Here is a 17,498-nt window from a genome sequence, read left to right on the forward strand (position 1 = left end):
ACCTCAGGATTAGCAGCTATCAAAAGGGTCAGGGGAATCATTGCAGGAGAAACTCCTCCAGTCTACTTACGGGATGTTTGAGAGGTGCAGGGTGGCTGAGGGAGGGAATATGTTAGAGTAGTTCTTGGAGCCAGGCTTCTTAAAGCGGTGCAGGGGTGAGTTGCTGTAGTCCTTTGTCAGGCCCTGGTCCTCATGGCCCTCGCGGGGCAGCTGGACATTGGTGTGTTTGGACAGGGTGACGCGCAGAGCTTTCCCGTGGAGCCTCTGGCCATTCAGGTGGCTCATTGCTGTTGTAAACAGAGTTAAGCAGTGAGTCTTCTATTCAAAGTTTAGGTATATTTCCATTGCTAAATAACCTCAGGTTATTTATTTTTTATCCCTTTAGCATCATTCTCAGATGCACATCACTCCCTACATATTGCTGTTCAGCTAGAACTAGTTCTTAGATGGTAGTTGGAGGTATTCCTTCCCAGGAAAGTTTGGCTGGGCCTTACCTAGCTGCGCCTGAGTCCCATCAGACATCTGGATCAGAGCGTTCTCCTTCTTGTTGAACAGGATCTTCACTCTCATCACGTCACCATATACACCTTCACACAGATGCAAAGGGGGGGACAACCATTTGAAAATCAATTTAACTCTAAACCAAACCAAGCCATCCAATCAAAACCATGTCTTTGGGCACGTAAGATTTGGTTAACACCCAGCTACGCACCACAGGGAAGCTTGTGTATATGAATAACTTCAGTTCATAATCAAGATGCTCCTCCATTTATCTAAATTATAAGGGGGGGCAAAATACATTCTAGCAAGAGTGACTGAAGCCACTGATCATTGCAATATTGCATCATGGCCACAAGTGGGAATTGGTCATTTACCATCTCAGAGGTACGTGTGACTACTACACCATAAAAGCCCATTTAAAAAATCTCAAAGTGTAGGCTACCGTTTGTACATCGGTTTTAATACATTCAAAGAATTGAAATAGTCTGAGACAGGCTGTGGAACTTAATGTCACTATACTTGGACAGAAAAGGTAAAATAAGGGATTTATGTAGTTTATCAAGGAGGATATTACTTTTGCGTCTACAAAGGGACGCCTCCCTGATAAATTGGTAAAAAACATTTAGGAAAATGAAGGCACTTAATGGTAAAAAAAAAAAACAGACTGCAAGTCAGAAATTTAGAATAAGGATCAGAAGGAATGCAAAATTGGCCATATGTACTCTGCACAAATGGGAGTCTTGACCATTAACCAAAAGCAATTGACACAGCGTTCATAAAGGGCATGCAAGATGACAAATCAAGCATGCAAACTATGACAATAGACAGATGATAAATCTAAATGTACAGTGGCAAAGTTACAGCATCTCACTGAACTTCCCACAATATATTATTTTATTCTTGTCATTTGCACTATGTTTAAAGGAATATTCAACTGTGATCTGGAAATTATTCATAGGTTTTCTTGATATGAAATTGGTCCATAGTATTAAAAAAGACTAGTCTGCAATATTCATATAGCTTGGGACCGAAAATTGCAGCATTGAGACATCGGCCCAAAAGTGAATTTAAGGTCCACGTGTTCTTGACCAATTTGGCTTAAGTTGATGATCAGACTCAAAACCATAACTATAGACCATTTTCAGAGAAAGAAAATAGTTAGATAAATAGTCAAATCAGTATCCCTTTAAAGAAAGCTGTGGACAGAAACCCCATGAAAATGCTGCAACTTTTTGCCAAGTGTCTCAAATCAACACGCAAAATATTTGAAAACAAAAAAACTGAAACAAATTAGTTAAGAAACAGAAAACAGAACAAACAAGTAGTAATAATAAAAAAGGTGCTAATGATAACATACCGAAAAGAATAAAGAGGCATTGGGGCGTAACTCTCTTTATAAGACAGCAGAGGAAGGCAGCGGAGGGAGGAAGGGACAGGAAAAAGATCGGAGGCAGGAGAGTGGAGGTTCAACATATCATCCACAGCGGAGGCAGTTCCACGGGGAATGGCAAAAACAAAAAAAAAAACAGTGGTTGGATCATGAGGGTTAATAAATTGGACAGGAGCAAAGAATGGGAGATGTGGCGGTGGTGGGGTGGTATATGTAACAATATGATATGAGCAAAGAAATGGATATGTTTACGTGTGTGTTTATATGAATGTGATGTGTACATAATGGATGATGTGGTATCATGGTTGAGAGAAGAAAGTGGGAGAGGGAATTCATGGGGCGTGCAGTCAGTTTGGCAACAAAAAAAAAAGTTTCCAGGTGAAGGTATTAAAACCAAAAAAGAGGGGGAGGGGGAATGGGAGGGAGAGAAACAAGAAAAGGAGGTAAAAAACAAGGTCAGTATACAAAGAAATATGAAGTGTTCCATCCAGTATAGAATGTGCTTTAAATCAGAGTGAAGATTACAAACCAACAATGAAACTAGGAGGAATGATACACATGAGGCTGAGACAATACTTCTATAATTCTGTCTGTGTTGACGTGCACCATTACTATTGAAGAGATACATTCTTTAAATGAATGACTCTAGAAATATTTGTTGGGCTTAAGCTGAAGGCCATGTTAAATGTATAAAAGCAATATTGACTCAATCTGATGAAAAATCGCACTGCATGTACGGAGGTTACGGAATGAGCTGTCCAATAATTTAACATGCTCAGTAGATTAAGACGGACTGGTATGATTATGTTGAAGAATATAATGTTCAGAAATTCCTCAGTTAATGTACAATATATAGGTCCAACTGGATGTATGGTAAATAATATAGCCATGTATGAGGGTGCAAATAACCTAAAGCTAATCTTCAATTTTAATGAAAACTTGCAAATATTTGGAATAATAATGATTGAATGAGTAAAATTAATATTCATGAAGTTAGTGTATCCTAAGTGTTTGCTAGCGAAACTTCGGTAACGGGGATGGTACAACACTTTCAGGGGAGAACAGGAGTAAAGAAACACTAGGGAAAAGCCAAGAGCTCTGCTACACTGTACGCATTGCATTATTGCAGGAAGTTGACAGTAATGGGGGCTTTATATCACCTAGGCATGACTTAACGCAAGGTTTGTTTGTGGGTAAAGGGAGAGGCCTGAAAAACATTCAATAGAAGTGGATACATTAACATCAATGTTGTTACACGGAGAGCCAGCATATAATACACAGCCCAATTTACTTGGCATGTGTCATGTGGGCCAACTGAAAGACATCTTTGAATATGTGCTGCAGTCCAATTCTCTCCCCAAAGTGTGCTCTTATTCACTCCCCTGCATGAAATTACAAGAAATGTACTGGTGCAAGAAATTTGGTGAAACCTCACAAGGTAGCCCATGCTTACGACAAGCAACTTCTAGGGGTGAGTGAGCAAGTGCACAATTTGGGGCGCAGGGTAGGGAACAGGAATAAAAACCCACGTCCACAGAGGCTTCACAGCTCAACTCAGCCCATCTGGGCCACTATGGGTCGAGAGGGAGTCAAGGAAGGACTAACCTCTGGGTTGAGGTTGCTGACCAGCATGACACAGTGGCCACCGGAGAGTTGGTGGAAGCCCATTCTGCCTGCAGCCGCCGCGGCTGCAGCCACAGGCATGGTCAGTTGAGCCAGGCCTCCAGGGACACCGTGCATCGTCAGGCCTGCAGAGTGAAGCAAACGGGAGGCAGACATTTATTACATTTATTTTTTAACTCAGTGAATGGGTTGATAGAGTAAAGGCCGGACTGGAAGCCGCTGAGCACGACTGCTAATAGGTCAAGGTCCGCAAAAGTTTCAAAGTTTTCGTGTTGCCACTCAATGGTAGTGGATGAGGCCAGCTTCCCCCTTGAAATGTAAAGTGTTAGTGAAAAGGTCTGTGTAACTACAATCCATCAATGTTGGTCAGGAGCGAAGCAGGTGTCAGAAAGAGGACGATCAGACTCACCTGTAGCTTGCTGAATGGCGAATGCCGGGGGGAAGGCATGAGCTCCTGCGTACGGGTTGGCTGAGATGATCCCGGGAGCACCTGGAGAAACACATGGATACAGAGTGTTAATTGATTAGTTACCTTCAGTTTGTCGTAAAATATTCAATTATTACATGTTGAAAATGAATGGACAGGTGAAGGGTACGGGTTCAGCTGCATAGCTTCCACCTGTCCAATCATGTCTAAATGATAAGGGAAGAAGGAGGGAGGTAAATTTAAAATGTATTCACCGTAGTACTCACCGAAGGCTGCAGCCATGGCCTGGTGGTCAATGGAGGGCTGGCTGTCTCCCGTGGGCAGGTCAGGCCGCGTGTAGTCGCGGCTTTTGTCGTTGTTGTACTTCACATTCAGGCTGGTCAGCTTGGAGAAGTTGATGCGGAGGGTGCAGCAGGCGTTGTAGATGTTCTGCCCATCTAAAGACTTCACCACAGGGCAACAGTTTCAGCATTAAATCAATTCTGATTTCACACATTTGCCAAATACAACAGCTGTATGTATGCCTTACCGTGAAATGCTTACTGACAAACCCTTATCCAACAATGAAGTTCAAGTTAACAAACTAAAGTAAAAATGTTTTAATAAACAATAAAACTCAATTAAATGAGGCTATATAGAGTGGGTAAGCTATATAGAGTACCAAGTCAATGTGCAGAGGTACTGGTTAGTCGGGGTAATTTGTACATGTAGGTAGGGATAAAGTGACTATGCATTAATAATCAGTGAGTAGCAGCTGTGTAAAACCAGGGGGGGGGGGCACCGCCTAGTATATAGGTCCTAGATGGCAGGAAACTTGACCCCAGTGATGGACTGGGTAATGGTACAGCTGTAGAACTGAGGATCTGGGGACCCAAGCCAAATATTTTCAGTCTCCTGACTGTATGGTATGTTTGGACCATGATAGTTCGTTGGTGATGTGGACACCAAGGATCTTGAAACACTCGACCCGCTCCAATACAGTCCCGTTAATGTTAATGGGGGCCTGTTTGGCCCACCTTTACCTGTAGTCCACGATCAGTTCCTTTGTCTTGCTCCCATTGAGAGGTTGTTATCCTGGCACCACACAGCCAGTTCCCTGTTGGCCATCTCATCGTTGTCGGTGAACAGGCCTACCACTGTCGTCGTCAGCAAACTTAATGATAGCGTTGGAGTTGTGTTTGGCCACGCAGTGAACAGGGAATACGGGAGGGGACTAAGTACACACCCATGATGGGCCCCAATGTTAAGGATCAGCGTGGAAGATGTGTTGTTGCCTACTCTTACCACCTGGGGGCCTGGGTGTCAGCAAGTCCAGGATCCAGTTGCAGAGGGAGGCATTTAGTCCCAGAGTCCTTAGCTTATTGATGAGCTTCGTGGGCACTATGGTGTTCAATGCTGAGCTGTCGTCAATGAACAGCATTCGCACATAGGTGTTCCCTATGTCCAGGTGGGAAAGGGCAGTGTGGATCACGATTGAGACTGCGTCATCTGTGGATCTGTTGGGGCGGTATGCAAATTGGAGTAGGTCTAGGGTTTCTGGGATGGTGGTGTTGATTTGAGTCATGAACAGCCTTTCAAAGCACAAAATGGCTACTGACATGAGTGCTATGGGGCCTTAGTCATTTTGGCAGGTTACCTTCACATTAGACTGCATCCAAGGATTTGCTCATTCATCTTTCAGACTATTCTTTTCCCCACTCCACACTTAGAACACATTAAAGTTAGGCTCTGAAAACACAAGAAAAATGGGAGGGGAATAAGAACTGCTGTATATTATTGTGACAGGTAGATGGCACTACTTACCAGTTTAGCATGCTGAGCGGTCAGACCGTCCGAGTACTGCAGCAGGGCCTGGAACTGGTTGTTTTTGGTAAAGGTGATAATCTTCAGCACTGTGCCGAGCTTAGAGAAGATCTGCATGCAAGGAGGGCATGGTCAGGGGGAATACAAGCTCAGACCGATATACAGTCATTAATGTATTGAAAAGTGTGTTTTACCTGGTGCAGCACGTCCAGGGTGACTGGGTAGAACAGGTTCTCCACTATAACGCGCAGCACAGGGCTGTGCCCGCCCATGCCCACCGAGGCATCCACCCCTGCCATGGGCATGCCCCCTGCCTGGACTGCGTTCACTGCCTGGAGTGCCGCCTGGGCTCTCTGAAGAGAGGAAGATGGTTCAATGGAAGTGGCAAGAAGCAAGAGACTCTACAAATGCTCAGGTAGAGCTGACCTGACTCCCACAGAGAGTCAATACGTTTCAATGTTCCGAATGTTCTTATTGAACAGCCTCAGGTAAGTTGCTGGACATTTACAAGAAAATGCCTGTAAAAATAACTATTTTGGGAAGTAAAATATTACATTCCAGGGTGCTGCTGACGACTCTGTCCGTGACATGTTTGTATACACAGTGGAAACTCTGGGGCCCGTTTGAGAGTAAAACACCTGGTGGGAAGAAAAACACTGAGGAACATAAGAGGGAAACCTAGTTTCTACCAGCAATACCCAAACATCTGGGAATGTTCATCTACACTGCAGCAGTGTTTATGTTACCTTCATTGACCTATTAGCAGATAAGACCAGAGTAGAGTAATTTGAAGGGGGAGTAGAGTGGACAGCTGGAGCTTCCATTGGTCGCCATTGGCATGCCGTCTCCCAGGAAACAGTGTTTAGAAAAAGGGAGGGTCTTGTTGGGAGGGTGCATGGTACACACTAGACCACAAGATATCAGTTGGAACCAAAATTATTTTCCTATCACGTCGGGTCTGAACACAACCACCATTTTTCCCCGTTCAGTCCACTGTTCTGACCAGCAAAAAAGTTGTGAACTGGTTCAAACCCCCCAAAAAGTACTGGTTTATATCATTCCTTCTGGGGGGTTTTATTACACTTTTATTTATTTTTTTACATGTGAAGTCAATTATTTGCCTTTATCTCATTAAAATTACTTCACCAATCAGTGAGGATGGAGCAGGCAAGCTAGTTGTTTACCTGCATGACAAACAGACAAGTGTAGCTTAATAAGGCCCAAGATGCAACAGAATTTGCGGGTGGGGAGAGCGAGAGGAGTCATAAAGCGCTGGGTATCTTAGCCACAGAATTATACCTACGAGGAGCGGCTCCTATAGAGGAACTTTGAATGTTCTTTGAGACAACTAGGTAACCAACTTAAGCTAAAAACACATCTTACCTTAGTTAATAAATCCAACGTGAAACCCAATCACTAGGCCTATAGTATCCTTGACAAGCATTGGGAAAAGTTCCTGTTCTTGCTAATTATTATTATATTTTTTTTTTAATCGCTCCCCATCTTCTGAATCAAGCTTGTAAGGTCAGTGCAGTAGCCTGTGTGTCAGACAGGGGAGGGTAGCCTAAACACGCACTGGCAAAGATTTTTTAGCATGCAGGTAGACACCGGAATAAGTCTGAGTGAAGACGTCGCATACGTGCGCTATGTTGGGGGACAATTGTTTTTGGTGTGCAAAGTATTAATCTGTTCCCGTGCTTGTAAAGTAACGCTTCTGTTCTGGAACATTATGGATCCCTTTTGTTCCAGGAAGCATTTCAGTTCCTTGAAAAAAATATATATTTTCTGGTTTTCAGTTGTGTTCCCTGAACCGGGTCCAACCCCTGCAAGATATTCAGGGGAAGGTAAACTTGAGACCTACTTTATTCCGCAGAGTGTAAGTTGAACAAATTAGCAGTCGAATGCCGACAGCTCCATTTTCAGCAACACAGCAGAATATAGGTTCATTCTGATTGGCTCAAGTCAGCTGACAAGTAGACTGGTGGTTTGTTTGTGCAACCACACAAGCCCTGGCAAGAACAGAATGTTTCCAAATGAGTCATTTTGACCCAGCAATACAGGAAACAGAGGAGAGCGCAAGACGCCAATTCAAAATAAAAACGAAAAAATGTGGAACACTACCACAGCAAACTAGTCCGCTGTGGAGGAAACCCACTTCATGTTGGCTCTAAGCATCAAACACACTAATTGCTCAGAGAAAACTACAAAATGAAAGTCAAAATTAATGCAGAGTAATTATGAAAGGTTCAGGGTGGCAGCTGAAATCCCTTGCTGATGTGTTTTGTAGACATGCTCCTTTGTCCAAGTAATGTTGAAAACATGAAGCGCACTCGAGTTCAGCCTTCTCTTATGGCCTTCCAGAAGTAGTAAGCCTGCACAGATAAAGGGTTATGCAACTGTTGAGAAGGAAGTAGCTGCAGCAGAATGACTCACCACTTGGTTGGGGGAGTTGTCCGTCTTGAGCTCCTTGTGGTTGGAGTACTGCATGAAGATGGGGTGGTTGCGGATGACCGGCGTCACCGAGGAGTAGTAGCTGACCATGGTCTGAGCTGCATCCTCTGTGTTCATCTCTATGAACGCCTGGACACAGGAGAATGCCATAAGAACACAAGTCCAGCTACGGATATCATTCACTACTACTACAACAGTTGTATGCTCCACTCTGGTTAACAGTTGGTTACTACTAGCCTATGAAATGGTAACTAATACACCCCTCCCCTCTGAGTGGAGGGCAAGACAACTCTGCTAAAGCGAATGAGCTAGGGTTGTCATGTGAGACCACTAACCTGGTTTTTTCCTTTGAGCATGAGCAGGTTGGTGACTTTGCCAAAGGGCAGGCCCAGGGAGATGACCTCGGCCTCGTTGATGTCATTGGGGAGCTTGCGCACGTGGATGACACGCGACGGGATTCCTGGGCCCCTTATGTCACCTTTGAACTTCTTGCTGTCGTTGCCATTGGCTGTGGAGGAGAGGGAGCAAGAGAGCCTACTGTTGGGATGTACACCATTTTGATAAATCAGCCGAAGTAGATCAGAATTGGAAGAGGTGGTGCTCAAACGTCGCTCATAGTGTACTCAAAAGTTTACTTGGTTGATATTAATACAAACGGAGGTTTAAACACTGACCTGCTGCGCTGGTCATTATATAGGGTCCGTTTGCCACGCAGGAGAAAAGCTCGTCTGATCCTCTCTGCAAAGAGAGAAGGACATGCTATTGAGACCAATGCAGAACTGCACCACCAGCATCATTTTAAAGACATGACCAGCCCAATGACTGAATAGCACATTTCTCACGTTTTATTTTTAGGTAAGACCTATGGTTTACAATGGAAACGGGAGGAACATCATGTATGCATTGGAACCAAAAAAAGAAACTCGTAACAGCCACAGGTAAAACCACCCACTTTGACCTATCAAAATAATGGGAAGAACAATATTGACAATCACAAATCTTGGCACAGGTTCCCCCCATCACAGCCAAAACAAACAGATGGACTACTAGGCTGTCCCGTGGACCTGTATGAAGGTACTGGGTGACCCATTGTCTTGTGACAACGGGAACAGGAGAAGGTCAGCTGCTTAGCTAACATGAAGTTATGTGAACCTGAGTCTACAGCCAACGAGCTACAAGTAGAAGAAGCAGACAAAGAAAGACGAGGAATGCGCATAGATAAGACCATACGCAGACTGACAGGGATCCAATGACCGGACTTGCTAACCTCGTTAAGTCCTCTATGGCCTAAGGTAGAGGGGGGTGTAAATGGACACAACCCAATCTCTCCATCCCAACCCCCACTGCCCTTGCATTTCATGTGCATGCATGCGTTTGTATGCATGTTGGGGTCATCCGTATTGGCATAGGTTTAAGGGAGGGAACCAGAGAATTCAGTGGGAAGGGAGGAAAAAAACAACTCGGTTTCTGGGTCGCCAAGCAGCAGGAATGAGAGGGCGGGGGAGGGACGGGGGAGCAGAAACCCAAGTCATGGGCCTGGTGGTACATCACTTTGCAGTCTGGCACAACTAAAGTGGGTACTGGTAGGGGGTGATGGCTCAAATGGTGACCTGCTCATACACTCCCCCCATAGTCAATGGACCAATCCCCAAAAAATCAAATAAACTAAACGACTCAACCTAATTTTGCTTGAAACAAACTTATAAGTTTCTTATATCACCTACATAGCCCAACTATATTTTCCTTGAACTATGAGCCTATACTGATAAAGCAAAAACCATAGTAAAACCTGATTTAAACAAATACAGAGCCATACACAAACATACAATACCCTATAAAACAGAGGTAGTATGCTTTACAGCGTGTGTAAAACAAGGCTGAACACCATCTGTCCTCTATAGTCTATGACACCAACAATAGGGGGAAACAGAGACAACTCTCAAGGAAATGATTCACCACCAGCCAGCCAGCACTTTTCATGTAATCGACAATGTGGACGGGAAGCTTGCTCTGGTTAACACAAGGAGTACACAGCTAAACAGCCTTCCGCAGTGCTGAGATGGCAACAAAACGTGCTCTCCTCTCCCCACCAACCCCTCCAAATTCCACTGTTGCGGGACTCAATGAAAACCATATGTAAGGGGTATGGGGGTGAGTGTAAATTGTGTGTAAAGGTCTGCAAAATATGTTTGGTAGCAAAAAGCATGTTCCTGGTCCTGCTACAGACTAAAAATAAAAAAAATTACGACTTAGCAAGACTGGCAGGCCAAGTCACAGAGCAGGCTTTGTCTGCCACTAACACTCAAATGGATTTTACAAGGGTAAGGAGAACTTACTACTTAATTGGCCAGACTGTTCGGTTAAAAAATATATAACTTATTGATTAAAGACATAACACTTGATATGTATTCAGTTGTGAAAAGTAAGCCCGTTAAGTATTATGTCCTATAAAATAACTATGCGATAGAACAAGACTTGTTAGAAAACTCAGTTAAGCTGCAACGCTTTAAAAAGCTGTGCCAAGGCTTTCAGTTGGTTAGCAATGTTAATGAAGTGAGTGGTTTTCTAATGGAGTTTTCAGAGGGCCTAAATTAAAAGATTAGAAAGGTGTGGAGAGGGAAAAGCAGTGGGGGTGAAAAAGACTGAGTAGGCAAGCAGGAGACAATGCACTGCAAGAATGGGGTCGTTACCAGGGCAGCACTGAATGTCACTCCGTCCCCATAGAAACCCTAGACTGTGGCTCCAGGTGAGGTGCGCTGCTAAGCCACACCTGTGACTCTTAGCCTAAATACACAAGACTGATTCTCTTCAGACCCACAGCCAGGTCTAAAATCCTCCTGGCAATTACCCTGCCGCACACAAATGTTCGCAAAACAAGTTTAAAAGGCCAGTTCCGATAAAAATAGGGGAGCTTTGGAGGTGGCCAAGTGAGAGCTTGTCACTTATCAACATGTAAATTATTGAGCGGCAATTCAATCCTCTGCCTCTTATAGCTCATGCACATTGCACCGAAGTTGGATCTAGCATTCGTATCCCTATCGTTCACAGCGCTGTATACATCGGACTGAAAAAATGTTTCATGCCATGTAAAAATCGTTGCGCACTTGGCGATTTATGTTCAGAACTGCTAGTACTCTCGGCCAGCAAACACTAATGGTGTATCTGAACCCCTTAAAGCCACGGCTGCCGTGAGTTTTAATCTACTTTGTAGCCTATATACTGGCTACCTAGAAACTTTTTCCAATGGCGACTGACATGATCAAACACAGGCCACCCAGCCCTTTCCCATACCATCCTTTCCCTAAACAGATTGTGTGGGGGAAACAGACCAGAGGAAAAACATGCATGTTGAAAATGGGGGCATGTGGTCAATAGGTTCCATTCACCCCACCCCATCTTTGAGGAATGAGATTGAGAGGCCATCTCCACAGACAAGGTAAATAGGCCTAGTCGTTACATTTAATGACCTATTACTCATCTTTAAAATCTATACATTTTTTAATAAGATAGCTCACAACAGTTTTCCAAGCCTATGGAAAAAAAACCAAAATACATTTGAGGATTGAACCTGTTCACTACACCTCCATATTGTGCATTTCAAGAACATTGACGTTAACTATGACATTGGCCTAAAATAGCTGCAGTCTTCGCCAGGATAACTATCACTCACAAAAATATAGGCCTTTTATATCACAATAACATCAAAGTAAAAAAATTGCACTCGCCTGGTTACAATTTTGCTATCTAAATGTTAAGGGGCAACAATTTGTACTGATCCAAATTACACAGTTCCACCCAAGATCCTCCCAACCATTTTGAAACAGTCAACAGTCCATTCTTTGAGGCCAGCAGTTTGTAATGACACACCCCAGGGGGAGAACAGGAAACACAAGAAGCAATTAGAAAAATGGAGTGAAAAAAAAACACCCGCATTCCAGCAAACTGCTCCCTTTTCCTGTGAAGAACCTGGCTATGTATTACCACCACCTTAAGGTTACTGATGTGCGTTGGCTTGCGTGTAACAACTGGCCTTCTCATATGCACGTGGTACCTGTAAGAATCAGTCTTTGTGCTGTGTGCTAAGAGTCCCCCTTGGCTAGGTACATACCACAGACGATTATCTCTGCGAAAAAGAGATGCGAGGAATGCCTTTGCTGTGGGGTGGCCTTTGAAGACCAAGCTGGGAAGCGACAGTAACAGTCTGTAGAGCATAGACGTGCCACACACACCGAGTCAGGAACACCGGCTCCGTGTGTTTGCTCACCATCCCAAAACCACATATCCTGGAGTCACTCAACATCCATCAGGGGAATGAGACAGCACTTACAACTGGATATCTGCTGCATAGAGCATAAAATTCTTCAAATTTCCACCATCTAGAAACATCTGCTTTTGCTCAAGTTAGCTAGCCCTGGCCAATAAACTGCAGGGGCCATTGGATGGTAAAGTAGACATTTTCTTGAGAAAGGACTCAAGGGGAGTATGGGACCAGCCTATGAGTGGTACAGCATTACAATTGGCTAACACTTACTGGGACATGTGCTGGTGTATCAGTGAAGAGACAAAAAGTCCTTAAGCGAGACAAGCGCTTGGAGGAGCCAGAAAACTGGAATGTAGCAAGAGCATTCCCGGCACAATGCCAAAGCCAACCAATAATTAGGCTCGACTGTTTCCACAGCAACAGCAATGTTCTCGCCACACAGGATGAAAACAGTTTGAGAAATGTAAGCTTGGTAACTGGTTACCAGTGACAAGGCAGTGTTTTACTTTTGCTTGCCCCCATAAAAGTGTAGCCAAGTGTCACGAAAGAAAACATTAGGGAGTCCATTCCACTTAATTGTATCCTTTACTTGGTGCATGCCTCCTCAACAGTTCCACAACACGGTTTAATCAGTCAACTACCATGAAAAAATGCTAACAAAAGGAACCTGTTGGGTGACTTGAAGCCAATTAAAAACTTGCACCTAAGCAAATAGGATTTCCCACTGCCAGATCCAAACTGGTTGTAGGTGTGCCTTCACATGCTAGCTTCTTTGAAAGCTTTCATTTCTCATGGAGCAAATAGTTTGCATGGCTGCCGTAATAACAAATGCAGCCTGAGCAACAATTGGTCAAATCCACACACGGCTACATCCATTGGTCATTATAATCTGAAGCCCTTCTCAAACACCTCTTGACATGTTGAAGCAGGGAAAAAGTGAAAGGAGAAAAGAGGGTGCCTACCTTTGTACCAACTGTAATATCGTGGACACTGCTGTGAAGAAAAGAGAAGACAGGAATGTTAGAAGCAGTAAGGATGAAAAATTAAAATGCCCAAATTAAGGTTAAAAGATCCAGAAACCCCAAAAGGTAGAGAAAAGCTAACTAGATTTATTTATCAGATGCAGAAAAGTTGGAAAGCAGACAGTCAGTCACTGGTATAATTAGGCCACTCAAGTGATTTTATTGTCCAAGTGTCTAACCTTAACATGAAGCAAAACTGCCATATGGGCTGCCTAACCAACAACAAAAAATAGTTATGTCAAAATAAGAGCAGGATGTTACCTCAGAAAAGGCTAATTTAAGACCAAACACTTCCAAAAACACTACCAAAATAAACATGCTTTGCACATGGGCCTGAACTAAAGTTAATAGGCAGGTTTCCATGGACCCAGGTTTAAACTACAAAAGCAATGTCGCAATGTCTATTTTCTATGCGATCCTTCTAAATGTTGACAAAATCCCTGGACAAGTTCATGGAAAAGTAGCTAATGACATCTCATTTTTATTTAAGCTTTATTTAACTAGGCAAGTCAGTTAAGAAGAAACTCTTATTTACAATGACAGCCTAGGAACAGTGGGTTAACTGCCATGTTTGTCGTTCTGCCCCTGAACGTTTTACCTTCTCAGCTCGGGGATTCGATCTAGCAACCTTTCGGTTACTGGCCCAACGCTCTAACCACTAGGCTACCCGCTGCCCCTCAAAGGAACCATGCAGAACATACAATTGTGACGTTTCATAAGCCGAATTCGCAATAGCATTGGACATCTGGAGCGGTACTGCCACCAGTAAGGTCGGGTGCTAGATATGTTACAGATAGTTTATTCTTTTAACACAAATAAGACTAGGGAGATTGCCAATGCCTCGCCACTTCTAAATGTATGTTTAATGTCCATAATAGGAATTGCTAGAAAGTAAGAATTTAGAATGTATAATTCTACCAAGATCAATTAGAAAAACAACATTGACCAATTGTCTAAATTGCGTTTAAGGCAAAGCATTCCCTTGATACCCCCTAATGTTAAAGGTGGAAAGAGCAAACAGTTCCCTTTCCCACAGCTTTGCCCATGAAAAATGAGTGGTATTTGGCGGACACTCGGTTGAAGATTAACCTCCACATCCTGTTTCTCATGTGAGACAGCCAGGAAACTCAGCCCAAAAGCTCTCTCAAGCCTTCCTCCCATCTACCACCCTTTCTCAATTAGAATTAGATTTATCAACCACTGATCAATATAAATCATTTGACCAGTGGCTGAAAACCGCAGTAACATAAGTATGTGCCGTTCTTTAGGACAAAAGGAATACACATATGCAAAACGGTCTTTTGTGGCAAATATGCCCCTCAAACTCCCATAAGCCAAATATCTGCAGCCATGACAAATTCCTTGTTGTTTCTAAGCCCACACATGACAATTTTACAACAAAAAAAAATGCGAAATGCTTCCTTTACACGTTGGAATCTACTGAAAAATCAAACTAAATTCCATCTTTTAGGATTATATGCTTTCAGAGTAAACTTGATACAAAGTACACAAATAAAGGCTACATTGACTGCAAGGGGGGGGGATAAGCAAGACAGCTCAAATCACTCCCTCAATTCTCACACCAAGTCATTGCATGCTGAGAAACCTGATCAGCACCATTATGGAGGTTACTTAGCATCAACGGGCATCTCACAGTGCTACTATTAGACGTAAAAATTGATTCCAACATACAACAAAAAAATCTAGGTGATATGAAAATGAGTCTAAAAATCATGTTTATTATCCGATATTCACAACTAATGAACTGGTACCTTGCATTTAAAAATGTATATGAAAATAAGAACTTACTCTAGTTCAGTGACGTAAGTAGATCCCATAGGATACAAATCAGTCTCTAGACGGCTGGAAGAAATGTGGGGTTAACAACAAGCCAAAAATATGATCTTTTAACTGTTTACTCTGAATTTCAAGCATAAAGATCTCTATAGCAATATTAACAACATTCCAAATTCTCAAGTATTGTTCATCTCTGAACGTCTGCAGCAGAAATGTTACTTGTGTAGAAGCATGGTTGGGTAGCCACGTTAGTAACGTCATGGAACTACTTCTAAAACGAAGTAAAAAGCTATAGTTTAACAGTCAGCAAAGATAGACAATACGGTAGGTAGATAGGACCATCTACAATTCAATATCCTGGCAAACATTCTTGCAACCCACACACTAATCCAACGCCGTACTGCCACAGGTGGTTCCAATTTTCAGTGGCTAGAACTAGTGCCTTAGCCAAGCTAGCATCCATACCACAGAAAAGCTAGCTAGTCCACTCAAAATGCGTCATCTTGCTTTTTATTAACCAAAGAGCAATTTAGTCTAGACAAAAACAAAAAAGGAAGCCTGCTAGTGTTAACTACAACGCCAAAGCAACCATGTTGGTTGGTAACTAACGTTAACGACGTTAAGCATCTCGGAGTATCTCACGGATGCACACCAAATAAGCTTTACCATGTTTCCATCGCAACCAAAATACAATAACACAATACTAGGTTAACTAGCGCATTTTCGTTACAGGATATATTTAATAAAGCATGTTAGTTTGTTGCTCTTTTCTCGAGAGCATAACTTCTTCCTTGAACTTACCCGTCCATTGCACAACACGGAACTAGCTACACAAGTTAGACCAACAAGTCTGTAGCCTGGCTGACTTTTCTTATACCCTTACAAAATGGCGGAGAACAGAGAAGCGAAATGTGATTAGCCTAGTAAAACCCAACGATTGGGGAGAACAGAACAATTGTGGGCGTCTGAGACGAGAAGTGGGTGCTGATAGGACAAGACGAGAGTTGCTAGAGAAGGCGGTCTTAAAGAAGTTGGCCATGGATTTTGATTGTAAATGACCAATTGTGAGTCGCAAATTAAATCCGCGTGACCATGAAAATATTGTTATTTTCATATTTTTTTTTAATGCAGAATGAATTTGTGATACAACTGTCTACATATGTGTTGAAAGAATGGCATATCCTGTTATTGCATGGCTGAACCTGTGCTTCCAACACAGTAAGTTCGTGGACGACTGTAAAGGAAAATAGGCAATACATTGTTCTTCATTGGTCTAAAGAACAAATTAAGGGCAAAGACGCTATCAAATATGCAGATCATTTTTGACAATTTATCCAAATGTGTTGCTACGATTTCCAAGAAACAGATTCAGCTTTGGGCCTATGGGCACAGTAAAACAAATTATTGTTTCACAAGATGGCCTAAATCCGTGAGCATTGCCTTGACAAATATAGGAGATGTACTGGGAAGACAAAAACAGTATGGAATAGATTGTATACATTGAAACCCTTACTTCTCTTTGCCGTGTCAGTGGCATACCCTCTGTTCCGTAACAGCTGCCTAATCAGACCCTTATCTAGTCGGATTGCTGTCGTTCGAATTTCAACCTTGTCTGGCATCAAAGGTTATGGGACTCCTTTGATGTGGGAAAGCTTCTGGAGTGAGACAGAGGGAGATCGAGCCTCCTGTACCACCTGGTCCCAAGACTCCTCCTCACTGCTATGGCAACATCCTAAAAAAATAGCAAAATTCCTCTACCCTTCATAAAAAAAAAACAATAAGACAACATATGGAGATGGGTTGAGAGCAATTTGATGCAAAATGGCTAGGCTACACTACAGCAGATTTGCCTCTATGTATATTCACATTAAACAAATACTGCGAGAATGAAATAAACAATCTGAATGGAGCAAATATGCAATTGAAGCTCCTGGACTCAGTATATCACAAGGATCTTTCTGTATCAGGTAACACACCATAAATAATTACCTCACATGCTCCCTTTCAGGAAATTACTTTTCTGTTTGGGTGCAGGTGACACACCTGCCCATAGATGAATAATTGATGGGGCCCACATCGACCAGACTGAAGCCCATTGTCTCTCTAGGCTTAGCCTACAGCACTCATCATTACACAGCCAAAATACATTAGGCCACAGGTATGTATGTCTCTCTGGGCTTGGGAGTCATGCACTGAAGTGGAATATATGAACAATTAGGCTGT

At 42.9% G+C, this 17,498-nt stretch overlaps 1 protein-coding gene across 18 annotated transcripts in view; it reads right to left on the reverse strand.

The window, feature by feature from the left end:
• Positions 1–16,242, reverse strand: part of LOC110524090 (polypyrimidine tract-binding protein 1) — a 24,937-nt gene extending 8,695 nt beyond the window's left edge. Inside the window, exons 1-14 of one of the 18 annotated variants that reach the window (XM_090235308.1) lie at positions 16,077–16,214; positions 15,288–15,341; positions 13,419–13,446; positions 8,870–8,933; positions 8,531–8,703; positions 8,178–8,324; positions 5,939–6,097; positions 5,745–5,855; positions 4,208–4,385; positions 3,924–4,004; positions 3,497–3,639; positions 1,859–1,892; positions 495–587; positions 71–287 (exon numbers count right to left, since the gene is read on the reverse strand). In XM_090235308.1, the coding sequence (XP_090091434.1) occupies positions 71–287; positions 495–587; positions 1,859–1,892; positions 3,497–3,639; positions 3,924–4,004; positions 4,208–4,385; positions 5,745–5,855; positions 5,939–6,097; positions 8,178–8,324; positions 8,531–8,703; positions 8,870–8,933; positions 13,419–13,446; positions 15,288–15,341; positions 16,077–16,084 (1,490 nt within the window). In that variant the 5' untranslated portion in view covers positions 16,085–16,214. Of the gene's footprint in view, positions 1–70; positions 288–494; positions 588–1,858; positions 1,893–3,496; positions 3,640–3,923; positions 4,005–4,195; positions 4,386–5,744; positions 5,856–5,938; positions 6,098–8,177; positions 8,325–8,530; positions 8,704–8,869; positions 8,934–13,418; positions 13,450–15,287; positions 15,342–16,076 lie in introns of all 18 variants that reach the window. The other 17 variants (XM_090235307.1, XM_021603415.3, XM_021603414.3 and 14 more) reach the window with 17 other exon arrangements.
• Between the last annotated feature and the right edge of the window lie 1,256 nt (positions 16,243–17,498).

The sequence above is a fragment of the Oncorhynchus mykiss genome, chromosome 5, assembly GCF_057628025.1.
Source record: "Oncorhynchus mykiss isolate SJ-2025 chromosome 5, ASM5762802v1, whole genome shotgun sequence".
Classification (NCBI taxonomy): Eukaryota; Metazoa; Chordata; class Actinopteri; order Salmoniformes; family Salmonidae; genus Oncorhynchus; species Oncorhynchus mykiss.